A 12,093-nucleotide genomic window follows, 5' to 3' on the forward strand; every position below is an offset into this window, starting at 1 on the left:
TAAGGAACAAAATCAGCCCCCACTGAACCCTCATTAGCCAGGGCTGATGCAAACATAAACCCTTTAGCATCCAGTAACAGTTGCACGATGGGGAGAGACGGCTGTTGAAGACCTGGGTGGCACTTTTATTCTCTCTGTTCATGCATCCCTTATTGCAGGGTGCAGTGAAAGATCAACTCAGCAAGAGTTCACATGCATCTCCTGCATGTCAAGCAGCAAGGAGAGAGAGGGAAAAGGCCCCAAGTGTCCCCAGGACAGGTGGAACTGAACCAAGGGTGACAAAGGGGAAGACCAGGCAGGGACGGGGAGGATCAGGGGATCCTCCAACCTCCCAAACAAGTCATCTACTTCTGTACACGAATTCACACACAGGCATGTGCACACCTCCCACAAAGAGACGACTCAAATCTTTGGGATCTAAGAAAACGCAAAGAATTCCGCTTCCTCTTCTTCGTGGGAATTCCAGACTTCATTTCGCCCAACCAGGAACTCACTGCATACAACTGCATACAGTTGGAAAACCCTCACAGACTATCTGATTTAACTCACAATTGTCTGAAGCAGCATGTCCCAACTGAAATACAATTGGAATTTTTCTAGCAGCCGTATTTTTAAAAGTTAACAGAAACAGGTGATGCTAGGCACAGTGACACACTCCTGTAATCATAACAATTTGGGAGGCTGAGGTAGGAGGATTGCAAGTTTGAGGTCACCCTCAGCAACTCAAAATTTGAACAATTTTTTAAAAGGGCTAAAAAAAGTCAGCGGACAGGCCTATGTGGAAAATTCCCCCAAGGAAAAAATGAGATAAATTGGTAGTTCAGGGAAAATAAAGAATGGACCAATGTTTGGGGTTTGCTTTTATTTTTAGGATAGGAAAGACTTTAGGTTGCTTATAAGCTGAAGAGAGGAAGCCACTAGCCAGGGTAGGTTGAGAAAAAAAGAGGAGCGAATGAGTGTGATAGAATGTGAGATGCCAAAAGGGAAGTGACAAAAGGGACGGAGGAGTGATGGAAAAGGGAGAGCCTTGGTCCATCGGGGCTCCAAGAGTGACAGAGGAAACATTTCCCAGCCAGGACAGCTGCTCCCAGCAGCGGCTTCAGTACAGGTAGGTGGTCCTCTCCAATAAGGACCAGTGTATCCCAGTGGACCAAGAGAGAGAAGAAGCCAGAGGATTTAGAAAATCACACTCTGGAAAGGGAGACACATCGTTATGGGTCAGAGTTGGGAGGAGAGCCTGGGGATCTAATCCAAATCTTCCTGTGCGTCATATTTTTCTGGGTGTTTAATAAGAAGGCAGATTTCAGTTCCCTACTCAACCTACCGAGTCCATTCTCCACACTGCCATGGTCAGGGGCAACCTGTATGTTTGTCAGGCTCTCCAGACAGACATCATTAGTTTTGGGGGGAACCTGGTGGAGTTTCCTCTCTTATGCATCAGTGAGGAAATGGAAGCTCAGAGGGCTTCAGAGCAGCAAACAAAGAAGTCTGGATCATAACCCAGGCCTCCAGGATCCCAGTCACTCCATTTTCTGACCATGGCCGTGCAATGTTGACCTGCAGTTTGAAGAAGGACAGCACTGCATGGTTTGGGTTCAGAGGAAATTAGGACATGCAAACAGGCTGCAACTTTGGAATGGCTCACAGAGTCAGTCAACTGCAGAGTGATGGGCAAATCCAGCACCAAAATGTCAGGCCACACCCACCTCTGCTTAGGCCCTCTATGATCTAGGCAACCCTCATGCATGGGGGGTGGGGGCTCCTGTTCCTGCTACGGGTTCAGATCTGCAGAGAAGCTTTCACATCAAAAAAAAAAAAGATCAAAAAATTTGATGATATAAAGGTTAAGATATCTTAGGTTAAAAAAAATTAAAATAACAACAAATTTGAAAAAGTATTTTAAGAAATATTACTGTGAAATATTAATTTAACCAAGAGGCTTTTTTAAATAAATGAATGACAATAGAAAACTAGGCAAGCTCAGCAAAAACATATAGTATATATGTTATAAATATATGAAGAAGGTTTCGACCTCACTTGTGTGTGGAGGACCTCTTTTTGGTTTACTTTATAAAGCAGTGCATCAGTCATGGTTTGAGCAAGATGCAAAAGTCACACTGGGCTTGGATTTTGAGAATTGAACAGAGGGGCAATTTACAGGGGTGGGCAGAGTTAGGAGACTAGCAAGGCCTCCTTAGGTACTGGAAGCTGTCAAGCCAGAGGACAGGAAAGAAATACCCCAGCAGCTCTCTTCCACCACCAGTATCCTGTGGAAGTCTCCCAGTGACTGAACTCAACCAGAAATCAGAGGGTGACTCTGTAGGAAGGGGTCAGGTCCCAGGGTACAAGCAGAGCTGGCTTCATGGGCATGTAGCCTATGAGGCCACCAGGGTTGTAACTGGAAAAGTCCCAGCTTGGTTTAACACCAGGCTGCTGACATGTGGAAATTCTTAATCGTTCTGAACAGGGCTCCCACATTATCTTTTTATACAGAGCCCCACAAATTATATAACTGGTCCTGGGTGCAAAGCAAGACAGACAGAAACCCAAAGTCAGTGGGGAGAAATGGGGACTAGAGAAGAATCTGCATTACAATTATTTTCAAAAATTACACCCCAGTGTGGCCTGTGATTGAAGAAATAGGTATTCACATATATTGCTGAAGGAATATTAGTTACTAAAATGTGGCCATACAGATCTCAAGCTTAAAACTACACCTATCTTTTGACCCTAAATTTCATTTCTAGGAAATTATACTAAAGGGGGGAAAAGTTAAAGTTTATAACTTAAAAAGTTTAAAATAGGATGTTATTAATTTAAGAATGTGGCACCCTACTGCAGAACAATATGAGATATGTTAGTCAGCTTCTCATTGTACATTACTATTTCATTCAGTAATCAAAGTGCCTGAGAAGAACAACTTAGAGGAGGCCTCACAGTTCAGAGGTTCAGTCCATGGCTGGTCACTCCAGGGCTCTGGGCCTGAAGTGGTGAAGGAGCATCATGGCAGAGGGCATGGTAGGGGAAAGCTGCTGAGATCATGGCAGCCAGGACACAGTAGAGAAAGCCCAAGGCACCAGGGACAAAAGACAAACCCCAAAGGATGAAATATAAACCCCAGGGACCTTCATCCTCCAGTTATGTTTCTCCTGTCTACAATTATTTTTTTGTTTTAATTAGTTACACATGACCGTACAATGACCTTGACATATCATACATTTGAATCACATGGGATACAATATCTCATTTTTCTGAGTGTACAGGTTACAGAATCACATTGTTCATGCAGTCACATATATACACACAGTAAAAATAAAAATGTCTGCTTCATTCTACTATCCTTCCTAACTCCCCAACCTCTCCCCTCCCATCACTTCTCTCTACCTAATCTAAGGTACTGCTATTCTTTTTGTTCTCCTCACATCTTCTTACGTGTATTTTGTATAACAATGAGGATCTCCTTCCACCATCCATGCAATTCCCTTTCTCCCTTCCCTTTCCCTCCCAACCCTCTTCCCTATGTAGACGTAATAGTCTTCCCATGCTCTTCCTGTCTTCCCAATTTTGAGTCACCCCCCTTATATCAGAGAAGACATTCAACATTTGTTTTTTGGGGATTGGCTAACTTCACTTAGCATAATCTGCTCTAATGCCATCCATTTCCCTGCAAATGCCATGATCTTATTATTTTTAGTGCTGAGTAATATTCCATTGTGTATATATGCCACATTTTTTTTATCCATCCACTGAAAGGAATCTAGGTTGGCTCCACAGTCTAGCTGATTTGTACTGCTATAAATATTGACCCAGCTGTAACCCTGTAGTGTGCTGTTTTTAGGTCTTTTGGGTATAGACCGAGAAGAGGAACAGCTGGGTCAAATGGTGGCTCCATTCCCAGCTTTCCAAGGAATCTCCATACTGCTTTCCAAATTGGCTGCACCAGTTTGCAGTCCCACGAGCAATGTATGAATGTACCTTTTTCCCCCGCATCCTCACCAGCACTTGTTGTTTGACTTCATAATGGCTGCCATTCTTACTGAAGTGAGATGATATCTTAGAGTAGTTTTAATTTGTATTTCTCTGATTGCTAGAGATGATGAACATTTTTTCGTATATTTGTTGATTGATTGTATATCCTCTTCTGAGAAGTGGATGTTCAGGTCCTTGGCCCATTTGTTGATTGGGTTATTTGTTTTTTTGGTGTTTAGCTTTTTGAGTTCTTTGTATACCCTAGAGATTAGAGCTCTATCTGATGTGTGAGGAGTAAAAATTTGTTCCCAAGATGTAGGCTCCCTATTCACCTCACAGATTATTTCTCTTGCTGAGAAAAAAACTTTTTAGTTTGAATTCATCCCATTTGTTGATTCTTGGTTTTAATTCTTGTGCTGTAGGTGTCTAATTAAGGAAATTGAGGCCTAGCCCCATGTGATGGATATTAGGGCCTACTTTTTCTTCTATTAGACACAGAATCTCTGGTTTGATTCCTAGATCCTTGATCCATTTGAGTTAACTTTTGTGCATGGTGAGAGATAGGGATTCAATTTCATTTTGTTGCATATGGATTTCCAGTCTTCCCAACACCATTTATTGAAGATGTTATCCTTTCTCCAGTGCATGCTTTTAGCACCTTTGTCTAATATAAGGTAGTTGTAGTTTTGTGGGTTAGTCTCTGTGTCCTCTATCCTATACCATTGGTCCACCAGCCTGTTTTGGTGCCAATACCATGGTGTTTTTGTTACTATTTCTCTGTAGTACAGTTTAAGATGTGGTATAGTGATGCCACCTGTTTCACTCTTCCTGCTTAGAATTGCTTTAGCTATTCTGGGTCTCTTATTTTTTCATATGAATTTCATAATTGCTTTTTCTACTTCTGTGAGGGATTCCATTGGGATTTTGATTGGAATTGTGTTGAATCTGTATAGTGCTTTTGGTAATATGGTCATTTTAATAATATTAATTTTGCCAATCCATGAGCAAGGTAGATCTTTCCATCTTCTAAGGTCTTCTTCTATTTCTCTCTTTAGGGTTCTATAGTTTTCATTATATAGATCTTTCACCTCTTTTGTTAAGTTGATTCCCAAGTTTTTTTTTTTTTTTTGAGGATATTGTGAATGGGGTAGTTTCCTTATTTCCTTTTCAGAGGATTTTTCACTGATATACAGGAATGCCTTTGATTTATGGGTGTTGGTTTTATATCCTGCCACTTTGCTGAACTCATTTAATAGTTCTAGAAGTTTCTTGGTAGAGTTTTTTGGGTCTTCTAGATATAGAATCATATCATTAGCAAATAGTGCTAGTTTAAGTTCTTCTTTTCCTATATGTATCCTTTAATTTCTTTCATCTGTGTAATTGCTCCAGCCAGTGTTTCAAGAACTATGTTAAATAGCAGTGGTGAAAGAGGGCATCCCTGTCTTGTTCCATATTTTAGAAGGAATGCTTTCAATTTTTCTCCATTTAGAATGATGCTGGCCTGAGGCTTAGCATAGATAGCTTTTACAATGTTGAGGTAAGTTCCTGTTATCCCTAGTTTTTCTAGTGTTTTTTAACATAAAGGGGTGCTGTATTTTGTCAAATGCTTTTTCTGCATCTATTGAGATGATCATATGGTTCTTTAAGTCTATTGATGTGATGAATTACATTTATTGATTTCCATATATTGAACCAAACTTGCATCCTGGGGATGAATCCCACTTGATCATGGTGCACGATCTTTTTGATATGTTTTTGTATCCAATTTGCCAGAATTTTATTGAAGATTTCTCTATATTCATTAGAGATATTGGTCTGAAGTTTTCTTTCTTTAAGTTTTCTTTCTTTGTCTGGTTTTGGAATCAGGGTGATATTGGCCTTGTAGAATGAATTTGGAAGTACTCCCTCTTTTTCTATTTCCTGAAATAGATTGAAGAGTATTGGTATTAGTTCTTCTCTAAAGGTCTTGTAAAACTCGGCTGTATATCCATCTGGTCTTGGGCTTTTCTTGGTTGGTAATCTTTTGATGGCTTCTTCTATTTCCTCACTTGACATTGGTCTAAGTTGTGTGTATCCTCCTGACTCAATCTGGGCAGATCATATGACTTAAGGAATTTATCGATGCCTTCACTATCTTCTATTTTATTGGAGTATAAAGTTTCAAAATAATTTCTAATTATCTTCTGTATTTCTGTAGTGTCTGCTGAGAGCCACAGCCGAGTAGGAATGGCTCCTGGCATTTTGCCAACAGTATTGGCTGACAGGCGAAGCATTACTATCTGCTTTGGCTGCTACTTCAGAGTTCTCCTGGGGATTCCCGGGGATTCCCTGAGAGTTCCCATTGGTTGGGGAAGTGCAGGAGGAGGGATTTCCGGAGGAGATATTTCCGGTTGCTGGTTCCTGGACGAGTCACGTGGTGCGGGAGAGTTCCCGGGGAGTGTGTGTGGAGTGTGCTGGTGGAGTTCAGAAATAAAGTTTGTTCCTGCTTCAGTGGCTCGTGATTTGTGCCCAGCCAGACTACGGCAAGTGTCTGTTGTTGTGATATTGCCTTTTTTATCCCATATGCTAGTAATTTCGGTTTTCTCTCTCTCCTTCTCTTCATTGGCATGGCTAAGGGTCTGTCAATCTTATTTATTTTTTTAAAGAACCAAATTTTGGTTTTGTCAATTGTTTCTTTTGTTTCAATTTCATTGATTTCAGCTCTCACTTTAATTATTTCTTGCCTTCTACTGCATTTGCTGTTGATTTGTTCTCTTTTTCTAGGGCTTTAAGATGTAGGGTGAGGTCATTTATTTGTTGGCTTTTTCTTCTTTTAAGGAATGAACTCCATGCAATGAATTTTCCTCTTAGTACTGCTTTAATAGTGTCCCATAGATTTTAATATGTTGTGTCTGTGTTTTCATTTACTTCTAAGAATTTTTTAATCTCCTCCTTGATGTCTTCTGTAACCCAAAGTTCATTCAGTAGCATATTGTTCATTCTCCAAGTGATGTAGGAATTTTTCTTCCTTATATTATCGTTGATTTTCAATTTCATTCCAATATGATTGGTTAAAATGCATGGTAATATCTCTATTCCTTTGTATTTGCTAAGAGTTGCCCTATGGCATAATATATGGTCTATTTTTGAGAGGGCTCCTTGTGCTGCTGAGAAAAAAGTATATCCGCTTGATGTTGGTTGATATGTTCTATATATGTCAATTAAGTCTAAGTTATTAATTGTGTTTTTGTGTTCTATAGTTTCTTTATTCAACTTTTGTTTGGAAGATCTGTCCAGTGGTGAGAGAGGTGTGTTAAAATCACCCATGATTATTGTGTTGTGGTCTATTTGTCTCTTGAACTTGAGAAGAGTTTGATTGATGAACATAGCTGCACCATTGTTTGGGGCATATATATTAATGATTGTTATGTCTTGTTGGTGATTGGTTCCCTTTAGCAGTATGTAGTGTCCTTCTTTATCCCTTTTGATTAACTTTGGCTTGAAGTCTATTTTATTTGATATGAGTATGGACACCCCTGTTTGCTTTCGAGGTCCATGTGAGTGGTATGATTTTTCCCAACCTTTCACCTTCAGTCTGTGTATGTCTTTTCTTATCAGATGAGTCTCCTGTGGGCAGCATATTGTTGGATCTTTTTTTAATCCCATCTGCTAGCCTATGTCTTTTGATTGGTGAGTTTAAGTCATTAACATTTAGGGTTACTATTGAGATATGGTTTATACTTTCAGCCATGTTTGTTTATTTTTATTATTTAACTTGATTTGTTTTTCCTCTATGATTAGTTTTTCCTTTACTGTATTACCTCCCACTGTTGATTTTCTTTGTTATTTTTCATTTCCTCTTCATATAATGTTTTGCCAATGATGCTTTGAAATGCTGGTTTTCTAGCTGCAAATTCTTTTAATTTCGGTTTATCATAGAAGGTTTTTATTTCATCTTCAAACCTGAAGCTTAATTTTGCTGGATACAAGATTCTTGGTTGGAACCCATTATCTTTCAGCGATCTGTTCCAGGATCTTCTAGCTTTCAGAGTCTGTGTTGAAAAATCCACTGTTAACTTAATTGGTTTACCCCAAATGTAATCTGCTTCTTTTCTCTTGTGGATTTTAAAATTCTCTCCTTGTTCTGTATGTTGGGAATTTTCATTATAATGTGTCTTGGTGTGGGTCTCTTGTGGTTTTGTACATTTGGCATCCTGTAGGCTTCTAGGATTTGGGTTTCCATTTCATTCTTCATGTCTGGAGAATTTTCTAAAATTATTTCATTGAAGAGGTTGCTCATTCCTTTGGTTTGGACCTCTATACCTTCCTGTATCCCAATAACTCTTAAATTTGGTCTCTTTATGTTATCCCAAATTTCTTGGATGTTCTGCTCGTGGTTTTTTATCATCCTTTCTGAGCTGTCTACGATCTTTTCTAGATGATGTACTTTGTCTTCGTTCTCTGCTGTTCTGACTTCTAAGTGTTCTACCCTGCTGGTAATACTCTCATTTGAGTTTTTAATTTGGTTTATTATTTCCTTCATTTCCAGGATTTCTGTTTGTTTGTTTGTTTGTTTTGTTTTGTTTTTGTATAACCTCTATCTCCCTGTAGAGTTGATCTTTTGCTTCTTGGATTTGTTTATGTAATTCATTGTCAAAGTGATCTTTCATTGTATGCATTTGCTGTCTAAAGTCCTCCCTAAGACTCCAGATCATCTGACCATGTATATCTTGAAATCTTTATCTGATATTTTTTTCTGCTGAAGCTATTATCTCCTCTATTTCTTTAGTTGTCCTACATTGTTTGTGGCCCTTTATTTCCTTGTTTTTTCATGTTTCTCACATTTCTTTCCAGCTGTGTGTGACTGTTTTGTTATTATTTTTCTCCTATAAATTAGTATTGCTCTTGTATAGTTCTAAGATCTCTCCTTTGTGATGGGAGACAATGTCTAGAGATTTGGATTTAATTATAGTTTAAAATATATTAATTAGCTTCATCAAAGGCATACAGATTCTGGTGTCATACAGAGAACTGAGGTTCGGGTGTAGGACTTTATGTTTAGGGAGAAAGATGTGGGGTATGGGGGTTAATATATCAGCTACTTTGGAGGAGAACTCTAATGAAGGTGGTTATTAACAGGAGATAGACAGGAGTTATTTTAGGGTGGCTAAATGCATGAGAGGACAATAAGAAGCATAGAAAGAATTACCTATTTGCATTTAGTGATTTACGCGTAGTAGAAATAGTAACACTTGGGAGGTTGGGAGAGGAAGAGAAGGAGGGAGAAAAGTAAAAAGAAAAGAAGAAAAAAGAGAGGTGAAGATATAGAGAAAAGGGAATGAAAAAAGAGAGAGGAAAAGAGTGAAGAGAAAGATAAAAAGAAAAAAGGAAAGAAGGAAAAAAATACACTCTTAGAATTCTATTTTCTTCTCTTCCATTAGGTGGCGTTGTGTATTCCAGGTTGAGTCACTACCCTCAGGGTGGGGGAAGCAATCAGTGTGAGGCAGCTCTCCCTCCCCTGCCGGGTGCCTCTCCAATCCCAGTCTCTTTGGGTTGCTCCCAGTCTCTATCTCCCTCACTTCTCCTGCCCATCAGGCCCCAATTACTGGGACTTTTCTCCACAGCCCCGGGTTCACTCTGGGCATGTGGCGCCCTGGCCGCCCTGCACTCCTGATCAACTGAGCGCTACCTCCATGTTGGGTAGTCACCAGGTCATCACAGCTGTGGAGAGGGGCAATTGGAAACCAGCAACCTGTTCTGTCTGTATTCCTTCTGATAGACACACCCACAGAGAGAGCTGGCGAGAAAGGTTTTGGGTTATCACAGCTGAGGGAGTGGGAGTTGGAGATCAGACACCTTTTTAGTTTCACTCGGCTCTGCTATTCACTCCCACCGAAATCTGGTGTGAAAGGTTTTGAGTTATCACAGCTGGGTGGGGGGGCTGGGACTCACACACCTGTTCTAGTGCCAATCTCACTGTCTGCTACATCTGCCAAAAGCTGATGTGGTAGATTTTCCAAGATGGCAACCACCCGATTCCGCGCCTGGGTGTCTGGTGAGGTGGAGGGGGCTAGGCTATTCGTCCACTGTGTCCCGAGTGTGGTCCTCGGTCTGGTGCCCTGCAGTGACATGGGTCGTAGTCTGGCGCGCTCTAATCTTAGAGGATCTGTAAGCCTGCATCTCTACGCTGCCAGATCTCCGTGGTGCTCAACTCCACCTGTCTGCAGCGGGTTCCCAGGTTCTATTTTGACATTTCTTGTGCAGTGTTCAGAGCTTGGTTTGGTGACCCACAAGTAAGGCCTCTGCCTTCTGCGCTGCCTTCCGACTGCGACGACTAGGCCGCAAGTGGGGACCACCTTCCGTCTGCGCAGACTGGGCTGCAAGTGGGGACCCCACCTGTCTACAATTAACACTTAGTGCTGTAGTCCATTCAAATTATTAGTCCATCAAATGGATTAACCCACTGATTAGATTGCAGCTCTCATAATCTAATTTCACCTCTGAAGAACTTCTTCACTGTCTCACACACAAGCTCTTCAGGACACTTTGTATTCAAGCCATAGCAAGAGGTTCAAAGATTTTAAAGGACTTGTCCAAAGTCACATCAATACTTAGTTCTAGGAGCAGGATTCAAATTCAAGTGCATTGTTTCTCAGATGTGAGCCCTTAACCACCATACACCAGTCCACTATCTCATTTATAGTTATTCTAAATCCATATGGATTGGTCCCAGAATCCCCATGGATACCAAAATCTATTAATGTGTTTCTATCCTTTGCATAAAATAGGGTAGTATCTCCATATAACCTGCACAATCTTTCTGTATACTTTAAATAATCTCTAGATTATTCATAATACAATGTAAATACAATGTAAATGCTATGTCAATCCTTTTTAGGGAATAATAACAAGAAAAAATTCTACATATTTCAGTGCAGATGTAACTTTTTTTCAAATAATTTCTATCTACGAATATGGTGGCACACTGTATTTCCTTTAAGATGTTACAACTTCAAACAAAATTTCACTTACAAACTCAGCAATGTGGATTATGTTAGCAAAACACTGAGAATAACTTAAATATCTAGTAAGAGTAGATTGTGCATGTTCATACAATGAAATGACATACGTCTACTAAAAATAGTGTTTACAACAGATTTCCCAATGACATGAGATATAGATATAGATGCATGTGCCTAATTTTCCTATAGGCATATATAGGAATAACTGAGAAATAATTGAAAGTGTCAGTATAGATTATTTCTAATATTATAATTTGATGTGATTTTAACTTCTTCAAACTTTCATGCATTCTTCACATTTTCCTGACTTTTATATAAATGCTATTCTATTTGTAGCAACGAAGAATCATGAAGTCTTCAAGCTTCAACCCCCATCATGTTACAGATGGGGTGACAGAAGCCCTGGGAGACAGAGTGGCTTACTCAGGATTAAGGAAATGTCAGAAATCAGAATAAGAGTAACCCTTTTTCTCTTATCCTCCAGGCCAAATCTTTTCAGCAAGGCAGTAGGAGCCTAGCTAGAAGACGAGTTTACCACAGAAAACTCAAAAAGCCAATGCAGAGCCCTCTAGCTGGCCAGGACCTGCACAAGCCAAAAAGAATGCTCTCAGAGAGGCAAGCAGGCTGCCATCTTGGTTTGGTCCAACTGGATCAGAAGAGATCCACCCATCCCAAACCTCCCCTCATCATTGATATTCCTGATACTCAAAAGCACTTAGGCCCTGTTCCTGAAGATGTTTTGATGAGACACTTACTGGTGGAGTTGCTTCGTGTCCTTTGGTGGCAGGCTTTAGGAAACAGGAAGTTACTACTTTGTGCTTCTACTTTTCCAGGCTTTTCTTTAGAGGAAGTTGTGGAAGATTCCTGCAAAACAATACCTGTCTTTTATTCAGCAGGTTAAAATTAAAAAGGTTGATTAGCAAAATAGGGTTTCAATATTAATCATGGAAGTACTGGTTGGGTGGTCTGTCTCCCTTAATAAATTACAGGCAATACAAGGGCAGGGATTCAGGATTACTGTCATCCTTCCATTCATAGAAATGCACTCATTCATTTAACAGGCGATATTGAATGAATAGATATTACATAAATATTTAATTAATGCAATAAATATTGAGTAAAT

General features: G+C 39.9%; 1 protein-coding gene across 5 annotated transcripts in view; it reads right to left on the reverse strand.

Moving 5' to 3' along the window:
* The window catches only part of IL16 (interleukin 16), a 131,649-nt gene that overhangs the window by 51,058 nt on the left and 68,498 nt on the right, over positions 1-12,093 (reverse strand). For 3 of the 5 annotated variants that reach the window (XM_081292660.1, XM_081292659.1, XM_081292661.1), the window contains one exon: positions 11,726-11,834. In XM_081292660.1, the coding sequence (XP_081148786.1) occupies positions 11,726-11,834 (109 nt within the window). Of the gene's footprint in view, positions 1-11,725; positions 11,853-12,093 lie in introns of all 5 variants that reach the window. The other 2 variants (XM_081292658.1, XM_081292657.1) reach the window with 1 other exon arrangement.

This window comes from Spermophilus citellus, assembly GCF_964194105.1.
Source record: "Spermophilus citellus genome assembly, chromosome: 4".
NCBI lineage: Eukaryota > Metazoa > Chordata > Mammalia > Rodentia > Sciuridae > Spermophilus > Spermophilus citellus.